At 44.7% G+C, this 21,155-nt stretch overlaps 2 protein-coding genes across 3 annotated transcripts in view; one reads left to right on the top strand and one right to left on the bottom strand.

Moving 5' to 3' along the window:
• The window catches only part of LOC112106603 (adaptor related protein complex 3 subunit mu 1), a 45,308-nt gene extending 34,349 nt beyond the window's left edge, over positions 1 to 10,959 (bottom strand). For both annotated transcript variants that reach the window (XM_024199948.2, XM_024199949.1), the window contains exon 1: positions 10,893 to 10,959. The gene's annotated coding sequence lies outside the window, so the exon portion shown is untranslated. The remainder of the gene's footprint in view (positions 1 to 10,892) is intronic.
• A 456-nt stretch (positions 10,960 to 11,415) lies between these two features.
• LOC113406877 (adenosine kinase) overlaps positions 11,416 to 21,155 on the top strand; it is a 579,784-nt gene continuing 570,044 nt past the window's right edge. The window contains exon 1 of the mRNA XM_026653709.1: positions 11,416 to 11,477. Coding sequence (XP_026509494.1) covers positions 11,416 to 11,477 — 62 coding nt within the window. The remainder of the gene's footprint in view (positions 11,478 to 21,155) is intronic.

The raw sequence follows: 21,155 nt of genomic DNA, 5'->3' as shown, positions 1-21,155 counted from the left end.
AATAAAGGAGTAAGTAGTTCTAAAAGGTGATGTGGGCTGCTTGTTTTCGGGGGAGAAAATGTTCTTACGTATTAAATTGAATGGCATTTAAAACCCATTGAGTTGCAAATAGGTAAAGACTGTCTATAGGATTTTTAAGCTATATTTTCCTGATTTTGTATTGTAACCAACATTAAACATCCCAAGTCCCAGAGACTAACAGGAATTCCAATATCCGTTTGATTCACTTTAATCAGTGTCTTTTACCAGAGCCAAAGCGGTTTCCATTTTTTTAATTAAAGGTTTCATCTGCTGCATGCCAGTTTCAAGTGTTTAAAAGGAGACCCTGTAAATGATCACTCCATATCTAACCTCTCAGTCCTCATCCTCAAAGGAAACCTGTGCAACACCTTCACAAACAAGCCTGGGAGCTTATATTCATAACAAAATATCATTGATTCAAAAGAGACAATGATTTTGTCTCATTACAAGAACCTGTAACCAACTAACTCTCCTTTGTCCTACAACTGCAGAGGTATTAATTGCCTGCTTCATTTTGAATGATTTCTTGCAACATGTGCTAACTCCTTATACTGAACACACTGTTCCACCTTATATTTAGCCATGAAACACTGATTACCTTTCCCAGACCTGAAGAACAACTCTGTAAAGTTCAAAAGCTTCTCTTCCACAACAGAATTTGGTCCAGTAAAAGATACTGACTCACCCACCTTGTCCCTCTGTAAATCTGTTGGTCCAAAACCTACTTTGTATTCAACATGTTCCATTTGGTTTTATGTATGTAAGTGAAATCTTGCTGCATATCCTATTAAATGGGCAAGGCTAGGGGTAAAGGGAGAACAAGAGGGAAAACTGCAACATTTTAAATGAGGAACTTTTAATTCTGCGTTCTACCAGATATTGCTCCTATGAATATCAGCCAATTGCCACAACAGCACTTACTATCTGCCATTCATACACATGGAGAAGTATGACCCCACCTTCTCTCCCGCAAATAGAAATCTTACAATAAGAATATGTAATTGTTCAACAGAGTTATTAGTAAGAATGAAAAGGTTAGAAAGTTAAATAATGTCTTTGTCAGAGTTTCAGGATAACTGCACCTGTTTTCCCCAGTCAGGTCTCAAGCTGTCACCTGTCTCCAGGCAGGCACCCTTGTCCCACTCCCTTTTGACTGGAGGTTTTACGGCTGCACAGCTCCCTGCCTTACACTGATCTCCCTGTGACGTTGCACTCTATATGTTTTATGGAAATATGCTTATCACATGATATTGGAATCCATCTTAATCCTTGTACTTTTCCATTGATGAGGAGGGGGTGGGGACAAGCACAGACAAAAGATTCCCCCCTTGTGCCAAAGCTATAAAAAGGGGGTGGAGCAGGACAAAAAGGGCTGCCAGTCATGAGAAAACCCCTGCTTACCACCTGAGGTGTCTGCTGGATCTAACAAAGTGTACCAGGGGAAATGATTGGGCCCAGACTAGGAAGGGGTCTAGTCTGTGAAAGAAGTTTATTGGAACATCTTTAAGGGTGAGATATTACGTGTAATCAGTTTCTTAATGTATTAGGCGTAGACTTGCGAGTTTGTTTTATTTTGCTTTTGTGACTGACTTTGTTCTGTCTATTACTTGAAACCACTTCAATCCTACTTTTTATACTTAAAATAACTTTTGTTTATTAATAAGCCTAGAGAGATATGCACAGCTGTTTGTTCCCCTGGGTATTAATCACTTTATCAGTGTTATAAAGGGCGGACAATTTACGAATTTACCCTGTATAAAGCTTTATACAGAGTAAAATGGATTTATTTGGGGTTTGGATCCCATTGGGAACTGGGTGCTGGAGACAGGTAACCTGCTGAGCTGTTTTCACTTAAAGCCTGCAGCTTTAGGGAAAGGCCCTGGGTCTGTATTGCAGCAGGCTAGCGTGTCTGGCTCAACAAGATAGGGTTCTGGAAGTCCCAAGCTGGCAGGGAAAAGAGACTCAGAGGTAATTTCAGCACATCAAGTGACAGTCCCAAAGGGATCTCTGTGACCGAACCTGTCACACTCCCTAGCAAGCCAGTCTGCCTAAAGGCCAGCACCTGTGCTTTGCTTTTTCTGAGAGCGCTATGAACAACGTATGGCCAGGAGTTACCACACAGCTCTTTTTAAGCAAGCACATTTACTCTTAAGGTAAAATAGCATTACTGAGACAACACAATGAGAGACAGATTTAAACACAGGAGTTACCCAGCAGTCTTACAGGGCCCTACAACCCTTTGCAAAGGTTGGAGGGGCCCCCCTTGGAGAGAAAGTCCTGTCCATTTGCTGGCTCAGAAAGAAAGCCATGGGTCTGTGTAAATACAGCCTTTATGCCAATAGCCCTTCCTTTGTCTCTTGTTCTCTATGGAATCAAGTGGCAAGAATGTAATAAGAAAAGCCAAAGAGGAGTTTGAAGAACAGCTAGCCAAAAACTCCAAAGGTAATAAAGTGTTTAAGTACATCAGAAGCAGGAAGCCTGCTAAACAACCAGTGGGGCCCCTTGATGATCGAGATACAAAAGGAGAGCTTAAAAGACGATAAAGTCATTGCAGAGAAACTAAATGGATTCTTTGCTTCAGTCTTCACGGCTGAGGATGTTAAGGAGATTCCCAAACCTGAGCCGACTTTTGTAGGTGACAAATCTGAGCAACTGTCACAGACTGAAGTGTCACTAGAGGAGGTTTTGGAATTAATTGATAAACTTAACATTAACAAGTCACTGGGACCAGATGGCATTCACCCAAGAGTTCTGAAAGAACTCAAATGTGAAGTTGCGGAACTATTAACTAAGGTTTGTAACCTGTCCTTTAAATCAGCTTCTGTACCCAATGACTGGAAGTTAGCTAATGTAACACCAATATTTAAAAAGGGCTCTAGAGGTGATCCCGGCAATTACAGACTGGTAAGTCTAACTTCCGTACTGGGCAAATTAGTCGAAACAATAGTTAAGAATAAAATTGTCAGACGCATAGAAAAACTGTTGAGCAATAGTCAACATGGTTTCTGTAAAGGGAAATCATGTCTTACTAATCTATTAGAGTTCTTTGAAGGAGTCAACAAACATGTGGACAAGGGGGAGCCAGTGGACATAGTGTACTTAGATTTCCAGAAAGCCTTTGACAAGGTCCCTCACCAAAGGCTCTTACGTAAATTAAGCTGTCATGGGATAAAAGGGAAGGTCCTTTCATGGATTGAGAACTGGTTAAAAGACAGGGAACAAAGGGTAGGAATTAATGGTAAATTCTCAGAATGGAGAGGGGTAACTAGTGGTGTTCCCCAAGAGTCAGTCCTCGGACCAATCCTATTCAACTTATTCATAAATGATCTGGAGAAAGGGGTAAACAGTGAGGTGGCAAAGTTTGCAGACGATACTAAACTGCTCAAGATAGTTAAGATCAAAGCAGACTGTGATGAACTTCAAAAAGATCTCACAAAACTAAGTGATTGGGCAACAAAATGGCAAATGAAATTTAATGTGGATAAATGTAAAGTAATGCACACCGGAAAAAATAACCCCAACTATACATACAATATGATGGGGGCTAATTTAGCTACAACAAGTCAGGAAAAAGATCTTGGGAGTCATCGTGGATAGTTCTCTGAAGATATCCACGCAATGTGCAGAGGCGGTCAAAAAAGCAAACAGGATGTTAGGAATCATTAAAAAGGGGATAGAGAATAAGACTGAGAATATATTATTGCCCTTGTATAAATCGATGGTACGCCCACATCTCGAATACTGCGTACAGATGTGGTCTCCTCATCTCAAAAAAGATATACTGGCACTAGAAAAGGTTCAGAGAAGGGCAACTAAAATGATTAGGGTTTGGAACGCGTCCCATATGAGGAGAGATTAAAGAGGCTAGGACTCTTCAGCTTGGAAAAGAGGAGACTAAGGGGGGATATGATAGAGCAGGGGTAGGCAACCTATGGCACGCGTGCCGAAGGCGGCATACGAGCTGATTTTCAGTGGCACTCACACTGCCCGGGTCCTGGCTACCGGTCCGGGGGGCTCTGCATTTTAATTTAAATTTTAAATGAAGCTTCTTAAACATTTTAAAAACCTTATTTATTTTACATAAAAAATAGTTTAGTTATATGTTCTAGACTTATAGAAAGAGACCTTCTAAAAACATTAAAATGTATTACTGGCATGCAAAACCTTAAATCAGAGTGAATAAATGAAGACTTGGCACACCACTTCTGAAAGGTTGCCGACCCCTGTGATAGAGGTATATAAAATCATGAGTGATATGGTGAAAGTGGATAAGGAAAAGTTATTTACTTATTCCCATAATACAAGAACTAGTGGTCACCAAATGAAATTAATAGGCAGCAGGTTTAAAACAAATACAAGGAAGTTCTTCTTCATGCAGCGCACAGTCAACTTGTGGAACTCCTTATCTGAGGAGGTTGTGAAGGCTAGGACTATAACAGCATTTAAAAGAGAACTAGATAAATTCATGGTGGTTAAGTCCATTAATGGCCATTAGCCTGGATGGGTAAGGAATGGTGTCCCTAGCCCCTGTTTGTCAGAGGATGGAGATGGATGGCAGGAGAGAGATCACTTGATCATTGCCTGTTAGGTCCACTCCCTCTGGGGCACCTGGCATTGGCCACTGTCGGTAGACAGGATACTGGGCTAGATGGATCTTTGGGCTGACCCGGTACGGCCGTTCTTATGTAACCAGTATAGGTAGCCTCTGCCAGGGGTAGGACCTCTGTGGTGGTGTTTACAACCTAATTGATGCAATCACCCTTCCCTGTTTTTAGTTCCTGGAGCTGTATATGCATCACTGTGAGCCAGGGATTGTCAACTTAATACAATATGGTCCCCAAAGATATTGCATGGGATGTAGTATCTGTCAGAGCATTATTCTCCCTCCCTCCCCCCCCACGCTCAATTCTCACTACCTCAATTTTGGGCTCAAACTTACAAGGTCCCTAGTGTCTCCTGCAGAGATGCTATGCACTCTCAATCCTCTTCAGACCCACTTTTCAGGGCCAGGTCTTGTTTCTATCTACCATTCCTCCATCCTCAGTTCATCCCTCAATAATGCTCCCAGAAGCAGAAAATTAACACTTCCCACAAGGAAAAGTTTAGCATCAGGCTCCTATCAATGCTCAACTGCCCCTAGTTTAAGTACTGTATTACAGGATATTTACCATGCACAAACCCACTGGATAAGTCACTATTCTTTCCATAACTTTTGCAGCACATAAACCTGATGTTGCAGAGGCAATGACAACTATTAGTTTAGGTTTTTTAAATACTTAAAACACATTCCCCATCTCCAATGTCAAGCTAGTAGATTTATTTCTTTTAAACCTTTACCTGCAGTGTTTATAACTGAAATATTGCTGTGTTGTGGCTAGTTCATGAGAACCTGAAATGGACTAGAAACTGACTCATCATCTAAAGTCAAAATAAGTATACAGCTTAAATGGCAATTAGATTTTTAGCAACTTCTCCCACTTTTAATAGCATTGTTATCAGTATCAGAGGGACAAGCTTCTGTCACCCTTATTCATGTTGACTAGCACAGTACTCCTTACAGACCTATTGATTTTAGAGGCATTACTCTATGGATGAAGTCCACTGCTGTGCAGAAAGGACAGTAAAAAGCCATGGTGTCACTGAAGAAAGTTGTTTTTTGAGGGATGAAGTGGAATTCACATGGTGCATGGGTCTTGTGCTAGCCTTCTGGACAGCAGTGGGCTTCACCCAGTGTGAGTTAGGATCGCATGATTAAAAATAAAAACATTTTTTCATGCCTATGTGGAATTTTCACTTATCTACATAGATAGATGGGAATCTGCTTTTGCCACTTTTCAGAGATCTGAGTGTTTTCAGTTACAAAATACAGAGCATATTACAGATTAAATCCTTGATTTTTAGAGTCAAAACCATTTGAGTTCTGTTTCGGTAAATGGAAGAGGTTGTATACTGTTCTTAGCCTGTTACTATAAACAAGATTATTTTTCTGTTACAAAGTGAAAGACTTCAGATGTATCTACCAGTTTTAGTGTTTGCACTTGTAATTTACTTGTTTTACTTCTATTTTGCATGCAGAGTGGCTTTTCCTTCCTCCAATACCTTACACCACCCTGTATTAACATATATTTTCATTATGTATCCTGCACTCAGCCAGCTTCTTCCTCCATAAGCTTTTTAAAAGAGAGAGAAAAAAGCCTGCCTCTTAAATTGGCTTTTGGCTCTTGGGCTACTCTTGTTGTCTTTATAAAATTCATAGTGCGTTGCATTTAAATGGTTAGTAATGCAAATGAATTATTAACTTAAAGGTTCCATTTTTCTCTCCATGTACATAAGTGATTCAGTAAAAAGATTCTCTTTACTGTTAAATTGCTTTATATTCAACATTTTAAAAGACTTTTTTTAGGGCTGGCAAGTGATAAACAAGTTAATTGTGTGATAAACAATAAGAATACCATTTAAGTATTTTTGGATGTTTTCTACATTTTCAAATATATTGATTTCAATTACAACACAGAATACAAAGTGTACAGAGCAAGATATTTACGTGCCAGATGTGCTAAAGATTCATATGTCCCTTCATGCTTCAACCACCATTCCAGAGGACGTGTCCATGCTGATGATTGGTTCTGCTTGATAACATTCCAAAGCAGAGCGGACCGACGCATGTTCATTTTCATCATCTCAGTCAGATTCTACCAGCAGAAGGTTGATTTTCTTTGCTGGTGGTTCGGATTCTGTAGTTTCTGCATTGGAGTGTGCTCCTTTAAGACTTCTGAAAACATGCTCCACACCTTGTTGCTCTCAGATTTTGGAAGGCACTTCAGATTCTTAAACGTTGGGTCAAGTGCTGTAGATATTTTTAGAAATCTCACATTGGTACCTTCTTTGTATTTTGTCAAATCTGCTGTGAAAGTGTTCTTAAAACGAACATGTGCTGGGTCATCATGCAAGACTGCTATAACATGAAATATATGCATAATGCGCGTAAAACAGTAGGAGACATAATTCTCCCCCAAGGAGTACAGTCAAATTTAATTAACGCTTTTTTTTAAACAAGCATCAGCATGGAAGCACGTCCTCTGGAATAGTGGCCGAAGCATGAAGGAGAAAATGAAAGTTTAGCATATCTGGTACATAAATACCTTGCAACGCCATCTACAAAAGTGCCATACGAATGCCTGTTCTCAATTTCAGGTGATGTAAATAAGAAACAGGCAGCAGTATCTCTCGTAAATGTATACAAACTTGTTTGTCTTAGTGGTTGGCTGAACAAGAAGTAGAACTGAGTAGACTTGTAGGCTCTGAAGTTTTACATTGTTTTGTTTTTGAGTGCAGTTATGTAGCAAATCTACATTTGTAAGTTACACTTTCACGATAAAAAGATTGCACTACAGTACTTGTATGAGGTGAATTGAAAAATACTATTTTTGTTTATCATTTTTACAGTGCAAATATTTGTAATAAAAATATAAAGTGAACAGTGTACACTTTGTATTCTGTGTTGTAATAGAAATCAATACATTTGTAAATGTAGAAAAACATCCAAAAATATTTAATAAAATTAAATTGGTATTCTATTAACAGTGTGATTAATCACAATTTTAAAAATTGTGATTAATTTGAGTTAATCACATGACTTAACTGCTATTAATCGACAGCCCTACTATGTTGCTACAAGTAATACCTGAAAAAGAACAACTGATAAAATTTCTATTAGTCATCTTAATGAATACTTTGCTTGGTTTATGCACAGGGCAGTACTTTGACTAGTAAATTTTTATCTTCATTTGTATGGGCCTAGAAACAGGGGAGAGAACACTCGCTTTAAAATGTTACAAAAACTAAAAATTGGCAGGGAGACTCAGGAGCAGGTGTAACTCCTTTATATTTTTATATATATATAAAAAACTAAAATGACTACATTGTATGCTGATACTGTTCCTTTAATTAATTAGAACAAGTAACAGTAACCCCTTAAGTAGATAGATGGGATGAAAGGTTCACTGCCACTTTAAAGATTAGCACTACTGAGAATCACAACAGTGGTGTATTCAGCTCAACAGAAGAGGGAGAAAAAGTACATGTTAAAGGGTACGTCTATACTTACCTCCGGGTCCAGTGGTAAGCAATCGATCTTCTGGGATCGATTTATCGCGTCTTGTCTAGACGCGATAAATCGATCCCGGAAGTGCTCGCCATCGACGCCGGTACTCCTGCTCCGCGAGAGGAGTACGCGGAGTCGACGGGGGAGCCTGCCTGCCGCGTCTGGACCCGCGGTAAGTTCGAACTAAGGTACTTCGACTTCAGCTACGTTATTAACGTAGCTGAAGTTACGTATCTTAGTTCGAAGTGGGGGGTTAGTGTGGACCAGGCCAAAGAGTGACAAAGGGTTGGCTGTTGGCATATGTTATAGTGACCGACAATAACATGGCTGCTTACTAATACAAGTAACCCTTGGTGTAAGCAAAACAGAGGAAGGACAGTTTTGTGGTCAAGGCTCTGGGATTCAGGAAACGCGAGTTCCATTCCCAGCTCTTCTACAGACTGTGTGATTGTCAGCAAGTCACTTAGTGCCTCAGTTCTGTGTGTGTAATATAGGAATCAATCATCTTTTTTTCCCCCTGCCTTTTTCTTAGACTGCAAGTTTATGGATGAACAACTGTCTCTTAACATCTGCACATTCAGCTCAGAGTACAGCAGGTACCCACTCTGAGCTGGAGCCAGTTGGGGCAACTGGGATTGAACACAAAGCAACAACAGAAAAGGGACTAAACATGGAGAAAGCGGACTTTGAAACTAGTATTAAGGCTGTGTGTACATGAGGGACTATTACAAAAAATTCTTACTGGTGCTACTACTGGTGAAAACTGCCCTGCTGGGAACACTAATGACAGGCAAGGTGCTAGGAGCTTTTTTACATCCATCAATTAAATCTTCTCAGAGCAAGCCTCTCATGGTCCTGAAAAGGGCTACTAAAAACTGAGCTGTATATACTAGCGCTCCCAACATCGATGAAATTAAACAGATGTTAGTAAGGATAGGAAATCTTCAGAAAGTTCCCCCAAGCATATGCAAGATCCACTTGCAGTTAAGCTACTTTCAATTGCACCAATTGCTGACAAATTACCAGCACCTGTTAAATTTCCTAGCATAGAAAAAGCTTCAGAGAAACCGAGTGTTACCAACAAGATATTGTTCCCCTGACTGTTCATAAACAACTAAAGGCAAAGCCAAAAAGTTACTTAGAACCACTAAAAAGATATAATAAACCTAGCTAACCACATGACTTTACTATTGTAACTACTCTCCCATCTTCTTGTTCTCATGCCATTGCCCATAACACTTATTCAGATGTATATAAAATGTAGACTAAAACCTTTGCAGTGCAGGGGACATGTATTTAGTGATCTATAATGGGCCCAGAAAACTGAGGTGCTTTATAAATAATGATAAAGTAAACTTTCACCATAGATCTTGACATAATGGACCACTTTGCTTAATATAATGTTACATTTTCTTAATATCAAGCTTCCGGATTGCACTGTTTTTGAAAGATTGATCCATTATGCAACTACTTATGTGAAATACACACAGGTGTGGCCATTAGAGAAAGGGTCAGTTTAAAGACATATTTTAAAGAAAGTCCTTATTTGAATTCTGAAACAGACTATTAAAATTGAAAGAATTTGCTTTTCTATGCACGTTTACTTCTCACTCAGTTCAGACAATAAAAACAAAACCAACACGCCACATAACTCTCAAATGAACTTTTAAGCACAGTGCAAACCAAAATGTACTTCTGTCCCACACAAGTCTAATGTTTTTATTTCTAAAATAGTTAACATCAGAGATTCTGAATTTAAGTAGTCTGTTATAAAGTTAAGCCCAAATTTTTTGGGGGGGGGGGGAGGAGAGAGAGAGAGTGTGTGTCTCTCTCTATATATATATATAGACACACACACACTCTCTCTCTCCTATTCTCATAGTTTTTTAAAATGCTATCATAAACGAGAATCTGAATATGATAAAAATAGTGATAGCATCACAATTAAACTCTGAAACAAACCTATTCTTCGGGGGGGGGGGGGGGGGGTGAGGTTTCATACAATGATTGAAGTATAAGAGCTGAGAAGTATTAGGACAGTAGCAACTCATTTTCTCTTACAGCACAGAAAGCTTCCAGGATCCAAAGCTAAATCAGTATAGTAGTAAAGATAATTCTTATGAGTGAAATCCAATCTGAAAACCAAAGGCTCAGTACATAAATTAAAACACAATCAGACATTAGATCTCATTTCAGCACAATTTATGGAGGGAAAAAGGGAATGGTTACATCAACTGAAATGTATTTAAAAAAATTTTAAAGTAAAGGAGTTACTTAGTGAAATTTAACTGAGTCTCTGTACGACTTTGGGTTTTAAGAATTTTTCATTAAAACAAGTTTAACCAGACAGGAAATATTACCCAGCAAAAGTGGAAGAACTAGAAACTGACACGCAAAAGATAACATACCTTCGATTTCTCCCGAAACCCCCCCCCAACAGAAAACAAAACAAAAAACCCACCTGGGCACACCTTATTTGGCTTGACGACAGCCAAGATTCTGTTGTTTACATACATTCTTAGCACTTCATAGCCACCACACACTTTGCAAACATTAACCAAGATAAAGGTAATAAATTCTGAGAAACAGAAGTGGGATGAGTGCCTGGAACTTTCACGGTCACACAAATATATGCAGAGCAAAGAACTATCAATCTCTTCCAAAAGTATCAACTCCACCAGCTATCACAATAACATTTTAACTTTAAACCCCCCCGCAAAGACAGTAAGCTATCCGCCCCCGAATTCTGGGACTAAGACATATTCACCTGCAGATCCCGAGCCCCCGCTCACACTCAGAACAGCGACCCCACTCCCCCAGAAGCAGTGGCAAATATGGCTGTGAGGACCCAACACACCCCATGCCTCCTCCCCCCGCCACACGCACAGGTGTCTATGTGACTGCCTCCATCCGTGCAAGACTATGTTTGAATCGCCTATGAATCTGTAAGAAATTATGCCACGCTGGAGCCGCTTTGAGTCTGGCAATCCGTGCATTAGCATCTGACCTCGGCGGCCAGTTAATTTAAACCAGGTCATTATTTGCATTACAAAGAACGAGGCGATATGTTTCTCCAGCAATAAAGGCTGTTGCACTTATTCAGCAATTGCCACGTTATTTTAAAAGTGGGTACCCCGCTCCTGACCAATTCTTGAATCAGGCGCTCTGCAGCCCGCTCTGCTCCCCCCTCCTGCTGCTGCTGGCTGCTTGTTGCCGTGGTTGGAAGCTGAGCTGCTGCTACAAGAGGATCGTGACGAGGCCGGGCTGCGCGCCTGCTAGATACACTGAGCATGAAGATGGCAGCGGAGGAGCCACAAGCCAAGAAGCCCAAGCTGGAACAAAACCAACTTAGGTAACAAAAAGAGAGCGAGCGAGAGAGAGAGAATGAAAGTCAGCTTCACCCCGAGAGCGTGCATGAAAACGGGCAGCAGCGAGTGTTTGCTAGTAAAGGATTCTTTTGTAAATCTCACTCTGCCCCGGCTAAAGGTTAACCACGTGCTATTCAACTAAGTGCAGTCTGAAAGTCACCCCCAGCGAGGGTGTACAGACACAGTAGAACAGAACGGCTGTTGCGTTACCGTGTAGCTGGGGGTACTTGGGCAGCCTCTGTGCGACAATACAATAGAACAATTTAATGTGCTTGTGCGTAGTACAGTTACCGGCTTCTCCGTAGCCGGCGCACGTTGTCAATTCATGGGTTGCTTTCTGTAAGATGCAGTATATCAGCACAGGCACTTTAACATTGCGGTAGGCACAGATTACCTTGTAACCGTTGAATATGTTGTTATAGGATTTGTGTGTTTCTGTAGGATTCTTTAATTACACTCGTTACCTGTGGCTGAGGACCGGCGTATTCTGACACTAATCCCGGGTTATGTTAACATAGTCCCAGGGAGGAAGGTCCTGTAGTTAATGTGTTGCTGGTAGAATATTTAGTTCCTTTCCTCCCCCTGTGAGTAGGTGCCGGTACGTTGCTGGATTGTTTAGATTGCTATCTGGGGGTGTTGCTTCTGCCAAACCCTCCTTCATGTTATCACCATTGCACATTAAAGTATTCCAATTCAGGAGACAAATGTCAGTGAGTTGAAAATCGCAGCACAAAGGACAATGAGAACTTTGTTTTAAGCAGTGGGGTTGATCTTTCGGTACACAGGAGTTGTGGGTTTGCAATATCTCTTCATACACGTGGTTGTATCATACATGCTGCCTGCGGTCTTGCTCTGAACTCCATGCATTTGGCGGAGAATCGAAAATCAGTGTCATGTGCGGTGAAGGGGAAGAGGATCGTTACACTTTCCTGTCACGTGTAGCCGGATTTTGTATAGAACCAGATGATGTCCTTCCATGACACCCTTTAGGCATGAGTACCTAGGCACTTAGGTTCTTCCTATCATTTCAGGCCCCAGCAGACAGCAGTGAAAGAAACAGTGTCCTCTTGAGGAAGTTGACAGTAGGAGCTGCAGAGGAGGGAAAAATGCCAGTCCTTGCTAGTTCATTCAATGACAGATAAGGACACAGCTGCTGGGTGCCAGGAAGGAGAGCGCTACTATTAAGCCTCCGAGGTAACTTCCTCACAGCTGCGTGGGGAGGCATTTGACTAGCCGTCAGTGTTTTTCCCAGGAATTGAAATTAGGGGGAGGTGTTCAAATATACAGCAGGGGTGACGGCTAAGGGGTAAGACTGTGAGGACGAAGGTGGGCTGTATGGCATGATAGTAAAAACTGAAAAATGTTTCACGACCATTTTATTAGATTTAACTCATGTTTTAAAATTACACAAATTAAAGTTGGCTACTGAAGCCTACTATGAAGCATTACATCTCATCCTTCTTGGTTTCTTGTAATTTTGCACAGCTCATTAATGAACTTCTTGAATGCAGTGCATTCATCTTTGGTGGCTTCTCTTGTGTCTGGTACTGCCAGTCCTTCATGATATGCTCCTGATCAGGCAGAAGGTGACTCCTTTCAGAACAGAAAATTCTATTCAATGAGGAAAAAGAATGCTCAACGGTAGCTGTTGTGACTGGGAGTAGCAAGAGATGGATTCCTACTTCTTTCATCCCAGGAAACATAGCACAAAGATTGGGTTGAACCACTAGTGACAGGGCCGGTGCTACCATTAAGGCGAACTAGGCGGTTGCCTAGGGTGCCAAGATTTGTGGGCACCAAAAAACGGTGTCCCCAATTTTTTTTTTACAGCGTTCCTCCCCGAGCGCGCGGTCGCCACTCCACTTCTCCCACCTCCCAGGCTTGCAGCGCCAATCAGCTGTTTGGCGCCGCAAGACTGGGAGGAGAATTAGAGCGGGGGCGGCATGCTCGGGGAGGAGGCGGAGCGGTGGGGAGGTGCCACATGGCTCCCCGGGCCGGGGGGGTGGGGAGCTGCCGCGGGGGTGCCTCAGGGTGGGGGGAGGCTGCTGCAGGGCTCCCCACCCCAGCTCACCTCTGCTACGCCCCCTCCCTGAGCACGCCGTCGCTGCTCCACTTCTCCCGCCTCCCAGGCTTGCGGCGCCAATCAGCTGTTTGGCGCCACAAGCCTGGGAGGGGAGGAGAATTAGAGCTGGGGCGGCGTGCTCAGGGAGGAGGCAGAGCAGAGGTGAGCTCAGGTGGGGAACTGCCGCACGGCTCCCTGGGGGGGAAGCTGCCGCGGGGGGGGGAGGGGGGCGGGAGCTGCCGCAGGGCTGGGAGGGGGGCGCAAGGTGGGAGTTTCGCCTAGGGCGCGAAACTTTCTTGCACCGGCCCTGATTAGTGATGATAAAGAAGAAGTTGAAGTCAAATCTTCATTTGTTCATCTTATGATATTCCACTCTGTTCAAATTCTTTATTCTGTCCTGATCACCTGGCAGTCCCATTGCTGGTAGTGCCTCACTCCACTTAACTGTTGGTGTTTTATAAGACAGGCATCTGTAAAAGCTGTGTAGAGGTTAAGTAGAATCCAGAAGTTGCTGTTGTAGATTTGTAAGAATCACATCTGTGTATTTTTCAGCTGTTTTAACAAACACATCTTGTCCTCTTCACTTAAGGAGTCAATGTAAGTGCCTTAATTAGTCAACTTCTGAATTGAAGTCTTTGCTCCTTCCATTACGTTTTCAATGTATAGATCTCTGAAATAGCTTCTATTGCTGGACAAAGGTCTACTACTGTTGTAGCAGATGCTTGGATGGCATTGTTTAATGACCCAAGTGGTTTCAACAGTAGACTTACAAGAGAGAGAATGGCAATAATTTTCTCTGAACTTAGTAGTAAAAGTAGTCTCACTACTTAGGCCTTGGCTACACTGGCGCTGTACAGCGCTGCAACTTGCTGCGCTCAGGGGTGTGAAAACGCCCCCCCCCCCCCCTCGGAGACGGGGGAGCGGCTGCAAAGCACCAGTGTAATCAGAGCCTGCAGCGCTGCACGCTCACTCGCAGCGCTGCAAGCTACTCCCCTCGGAGAAGTGGAGTACACTGCGAGAGCTGTCTCGCAGCGCTGGCGGCGCGACTACACTCGCGCTTCACAGCGCTGCCGCGGCAGCGCTGTGAATTCCCCAGTGTAGCCAAGGCCTTAGATCCATCCCATCTCAGTGGATACTTTCCAAAGCCAATAATAATGGTTTCAGTAATTTTAAGACAACAGGCAAGGGTTGCTTATGAGAGAGCCAGCGGGTTTTCCAGCTTGGACTCATTTGAACTTCAGTCCCAGTGTATCTTCTATTTTTTCCAAGACGTTCAGTCCTTTTGGACTCTTGCTGAAAAAAAGAAGATATTAAATTTATGCCTTTTTAAATGTCTTTTGAAGATTTGCAGCTCGTACTAGTGCTAGTTGGAGTAGATGGCCTCCGGAATGTGTATAGGCGAGATTAGGGTTACACTTTTCTCTGAGCAAAGCTTGTACTCCACTATGTCTTCCAAAGAAGCTTGTAGCTCCATCAAATGCACAAGCAGCCATTTCTTTAGGGTTCAATTTATAAGCATATAACTCTTCTAAGATGTGGGTTGTCACAGATGCAGCTGATGTGTCTTCTATAACCTGAACATCTAGAAATGCATCTACTGGGCTACCACTGACATCAAGATAACATATGCAGTGACTTAATACTTGATGTCCATTTGCATTGGTGCATTCATCAGCCATGTATGCACATTTTCTGAATGCGGTGAGAGAGTTCTTCACTTTTTCAACTGCTGAGTTTTTCACTGTTGCACCGCATGCTTCTAACCAGTCAGTTGAGTTGCTTGCAGAAGGATAGTGAGCATTTGCCGGTCTTGGTTGGAACCAGTGTCCCACTTCACGATTAACAAGTGACCATGCACTTAACATTGGCCTCCAGTTTGTAGTGTGTGGTATCTCTTGCTTAAATAGAAAGTATGATCCGACAGCCATGTTTGTTCTCATAAACTGTGTTGTGTCTCCAGCATTCTTAACAGCCTCATTAAGTACTTCTTAAAATTGGTTTTGACAGTGCCTGGCTTCTAAGGCTTTCTGCATGTCAATGCAGTCCAGAGGCTTGGTATTTTGCAGCCTTTTCACGTAGGTTGTCAGCATTGGTTTGCTGATCAGTCTGGCAAACCAAGCTCCTCCATTTTTACTATATAAATCAGGGGCGGGCAAACTTTTTGGCTGGAGGGCTGCATCGGATTTTGGAAATTGTATGGAGGGCTGGTTAGGGGAGGGGGGCATGGGCCGGTTAGAGGAGGGGGCTGTGGGCCGCCCCCCCCCCCACTTCTGGCCCCCTGACGGCCCCCCCAGACTCCTGGCCCATCCAAACCTCTCTGTTCCCTGACGGCCCCCCGGGATCCCCCGCTCCCTGTCCCCTGACCCCGCCCCGGAACCCCCGCCTTGACTGCTCTGTGCCGCCCCATCCAACCCCTCCTCTCCTTCCTGTCTGCCCCCATCCAACCACCACTTCTCCCTGTCCCCTGACTGCCCCCGGAACCCCTGCCCCTGACTGCCCCCTGCCGCAACCCCTGTTCCCTGCCCTCTGACTGCCCCGACCTCTAGCCACACCCCTGCCCCCTGACCACCACCCCAAACTCCCCTGCCCTCTATCCAGCCCCTCCCGCCCCCTGCCCCGTTACTGCGCTGCCTGGAGCACCGGTGGCTGGCGGCGCTACAGCCGCGTCGCCCGGCTGGAGCCAGCCACGCACAGCGCAGTACAGAGCACCAGGTCAGGCCAGGCTCTGCAGCTGTGCTGCCCCAGGTGCTCGCCGCCCCGCCACCCAGAGCATTGCATCGGCGGTGCAGTGAGCTGAGGCTGCGGGGGAGGGGGAACAGCAGGGGAGGAGCCGGGGGCAAGCATCCTGGGCCAGGAGCTCAGGGGCCGGGCAGGAGGGTACCGCGGGCTGGATGTGGCCCATGGACTGTAGTTTGCCCACCTCTGATATAAATCCATGGTACACCCACATCTTGAATACTGCGTGCAGTTCTGGTTGCCACATCTCAAAAAAGTTTTATTGGAGTTGGAAAAGGTATAGAAAAGGACAACTAAAATTATTAGGGGTATGGAACAGCTTTCATATGAGGAGAGATTAATAAGACTGGGACTTTTCAGCTTGGAAAACAGACTAAGGGTATGTCTACATTTACAGAGTTTTTGCGCTGTAAGTTTCACTGGTGATAGGGAACCGGTGAAAGAAAAGCGCTGGTTTGTGTACTCACTCAATTCCTCAGGCCTCAGAGCGTGTTTACACTAGCAGCACTTGCATCGCTGATGGGCAGCTATCCCACAGTGCAGCTCTCTTGATAGGTCTTGTGGGAAGTGGGGGGTGAGTGGAAGGCATTCTGGGTCCCTGCTCAGTGCCCCATGCTGCCCTGCTTCATGTCTCAGAAGCACCATTACTTCCTGGTTTCTTCCGTGGCATTTTTTTAAAAACCTCCTGCTGTCTGGCTGCTTTTGCCCACCACATCTACAAACAAAGGGAAAGGGAGCTTCAAACTTCAAAAGGGGGGAGGGGCAGACATCTGTGCGTCAGAGCAGCAGATATGCTGGCCAGAGTGGGCACTTTTGGAACTGTGGGATATCCTTCGAAGACCAAAGGGTATTTACACTGATAGAACGTGTCTTCACTTTCACAGCAGTGCAAAAAGAACAGCGGTAAGAGCTATATGCCTCTCGTGAAGGTGGTTTTCTTTTTGCAGTGAAACTTCAGAGTTTCACCACAAAAAGTGATTAACAAGTGTAGATGCTCCCGCGGTTTTAGCGGGCAAACTTTTTGGCTGGAGGGCTGCATCGGATTTTGGATACCCTAAGAGGGAATATGATAGAGGTCTATAAAAAGTGTAGACATACCCTAAGAGGGAATATGATAGAGGTCTATAAAATCTTGACTGATGTGGAGAAAGTGAATAAGGAAGTATTATTTACTCCTCCTGATAACACAAGAACTAAGGGGTCACCTATGTGAAATTAATAGGCATCAGGTTTAAAACAAACAAAAGGAACACACAGTCAACCTGGAGAACTTTTTGCCAGGGGATGTTGTGAAGGCCAAAACTATAACAGGGTTCAAAAAAAGAACTAGATAAGTTCATGGACAATAGATCCATCAATAGCTATTAGCAGGATGGGCAGGGATGCAACACCATGTTCTGAGTGTCCCTAGCCTCTTTTCACCAGAAACTGGAGTGGATGACAGGATATTGATCACTCGATAATTGCCCTGTTCTGTTCATTCCCTTTGAAGCACCTGGCATTGGCCACTGTCGGAAGAGAGGATACCGGGCTAGATGGACCATTGGTTATACTGGGTCAGACTATTCTTAGTAAACAAGAAATTATAATGTTTAGTGCAGAAACATCCTAAGATGATAACCTCTCGAGATTGGAATAATGTGAGAGAACAACCTTAGCAAATAATGCATTTTAAAAATCTTGGCCTTCTAGGAAACGTATATTTATATACATTTCCCAGTTGCAATCTAACATTCTGGAGCAAAGTCACTAAAACATTATCCAACAACCAAATGTTCCTTTAACAGTACCACTCTCTTCTCCCTCTCCCCCATTCATAGTTGTTGTCCTTTGTCAATGGAGACTCAAAGTTCAGAGGTGCTTTTGCATAAGTTCACTTCCCACACTGTGGGAGGGAGAAGGCACCTTAGGCCTTGGCTACACTTGCAGATGTACAGCGCTGTGAGTTAAACCTGACTTCGTGCAGCTGAGTGGGGAAAGCGCTGCAGTCTGTCCACACTGACAGCTGTCCAGCGCACTGTCGTGGCCACATTTGTGGCAATTGCAGCGCTATTGGGAGCGGTGCATTATGGGCAGCTATCCCACAGAGCACCTTTTCCCATTCTGGCGCCGTGGGTTGTGGGAAGGGGGCGTGGGTGCGGGGGATTCTGGGTCCTGTCCCAATGCCCCGTGATGCATCGCTTCGCATCCCAGAAATCCCTTTGTTTCCGTCCACCTTTGGTGCCATCTTTCAACGGTTTCTGTGCAGCGCGATCTGTCTGCGGGAAATGGAGTCCGAACTGCTGAGGCGTATGCTGATGAGTCTCGCCAGCACGTCACGTTTGGCTTTCGAACTATTCCTTAAGATCCAAAGTGACAGTGAGAGTGAGGGTGAGGAGTCCGACGATGCTATCGAGCCGCGTAACGCGTACAACATGAAATTGCTTGTGGCATTCACGGATATGCTCAGCACCGTCGAATGCTGCTTTTGGGCTCGGGAAACAAGCACCGAGTGGAGCGCAACTGGGACTGTACAGCTTCCTCCCCCAAACACTGATGAGGTCCAGCAACTCGCCATTGCTCCATGCTGGGGCTCGCTTGGCGCGTGGAGGCATGGTCACCTGGAAAGATACGCTGATAGCACTCCACACCACGCCGGGCTGAGCAAACAGGAAGGGGATTTTTAAAATTCCCGGGGAATGTAAAGGGTCGGTCACATGGTTGGTTACCTGAGGCCAGGGCAGTAGAGTTTGAACTGATGACCAGAGTGGCTAGAACAGGCATTGTGGGATACTGCCGAATAATTCTGGAGGCCATTCACAGCGCATTGGGCGGCCACACTGGCGCTGCAGCGGCAGCGTTGCACTCACTATTTCTCTCGGGGAGGTGGAGTACATGCAGCGCTGCAACCACGGAGATACAGCGCTGCAAATGCCTTGCCAGTGTGGACGGGGAGTGAGTTACAGCGCTGGGGGAGCCTGTACAGCGCTGTAACTCGCAAGTGTAGCCAAGGCCTTACTCTTTCCTCCAGCCACTCACCGCTTGCTCTGGCCACTGTTCATTATGCCACCATTCACTCCACCTCTCCATTGCCAATGGCCATGTGCCGTCACCTGCCACTGTAACTTCTGCGAGTCAGTCTTGAGGTTCTACCAGCTCTGTGATTTCAGCTCTCAGTGGGGGGACCTCGCTGCTAGTGGACACCGGGCTGTCTCTTCCACAGAAACACTGTCCCACAGCAGATCTAAGCCCTTAGGCCTGATTATCCGAGCTCTCCCAGCGCTATAAAAAACCCACCTCCAAGAGAGGAATAGCTACCAGCGCTGGGAGCACGGCTCCCAGCACTGGTGCACTGTCTACACTGGCACTTTACAGCGCTGAAACTTGCAGCGCTCAGGGGTGTGTTTTTTCACACCCCTGAGCGAGAAAGTTGCAGCGCTGTAAAGTGCCAGTGCAGACAAGCCCTTAGTGAGTGCGGTTCAGTTCAGTTGAGGGTGACCAGTGCTTAATTTGTAATGAAAGAGGTGCCAGGGCTCAAGCAAATTTTTTACTTTCATAACTGATGTTGCAAGCCCAGAGGTTCCACATGAACTACCAAGCCTAGATGTGCCAGGGCTCAGACTTGGCAAAAATTAAGCATTGAGATCCATAACACTAGCTAGATTTCAGTGTTGGAATCCTCCTCAGTGAGGTCCATCGGGGCGCCTAGACAGACATGGCTATCCTCCTCTTAGAGCACCAAATGGGAGCTAGAGACTCCAGGTCATTCTCTTCTTTAAGTTTCATCTCATGGAGATTCAGTCCTGCCTGGAATATCATGTGAGCTGGAGGCTTCTGCCTCAGGCTGCTCTCCCAGCTGGCAGCACCGTGCAGTTGCACCTACCCCTTGCTCTCATGGCTCATGAAGCCTGGACAGTAGTAAGGAGCAGTTCAACTATAGGCTGAGCAAGTGCAGAATGGTGGTAGAATGTGCCTTTGGACGTTTAAAAGCTCGCTGGCACTGTTGGTCAGACCTCAGCGCAAGCATCATTCCCATTGTTATTGCTGCTTGCTGTATGCTCCATAATATCTGTGAGAGTAAGGGGGAGACGTTTGAGGCAAATCGCCTGGTGTCCGATTTTGAGCAGCCAGACGCCAGGGCGATTAGAAGAGCACAGCAAGGCGCGCTGCGCATCAGAGAGCCTTTGAAAACCAGTTTCATGACTGGCCAGGCTTCGGTGTGACAGTTGTGTGTGTTTCTCCTTGATGCTAACCCGCCCCCTTTTGTTGATTTTAATTCCCTGTAAGCCAACCACTCTCCCCCCCCTTCGAAATAAAGTGACTATTATTTTGAAACCATGCATTCTTTATTCATTTAAAAAAAAAAAAATGAAATAACGGATCAGGTAGCCGGGGTGGGGTGTGGAAAGGACAAGGCCACATTGCTTATTGTAGCCACACTAAAATTCAAACTGTTTGAATGACAGCTTTCTGTTGCATGGGCCATCCTCTGGAGTGGAGTGGCTGGGTGCCCGGAGCCTTTTCCCCCCCTCCCCCCCCCCGTGTTCTTGGGCATCTGGGTGAGGAGGCTATGGAACATGGGGAGGCGATTATACAGTGGTTGCAGTGGGGGTCTGTGCTCTTGTTGGCTTTCCTGCAGCTCCAACGGACGCTTCATCATGTCCGCTTGCTCCCTCAACAGACGCTTCATCATGTCCGTTTGCTCCCCCATTAGCCTCAGCATCGCGTCCTGCCTCTGCTCTTCGCACTCACTTAATTCTTTCCTGGCTTCTGCCGCTGAATGCCTCCATGCATTAAGCTGTGCCCTATCAGTGCGGGAGGACTTCATAAGCTTGGAAAACATGTCATCGCGAGTGCGTTTTTTTGCCTTCTAATCTGCGATAAC

This window comes from Terrapene carolina, unplaced genomic scaffold (genome assembly GCF_002925995.2).
Source record: "Terrapene carolina triunguis isolate 2854851 unplaced genomic scaffold, T_m_triunguis-2.0 Scaffold147, whole genome shotgun sequence".
Lineage (NCBI taxonomy): Eukaryota > Metazoa > Chordata > Testudines > Emydidae > Terrapene > Terrapene triunguis.
Note: the sequence above shows the minus strand (reverse complement) of the source record. Positions and strands in the feature narration are given on the sequence as shown.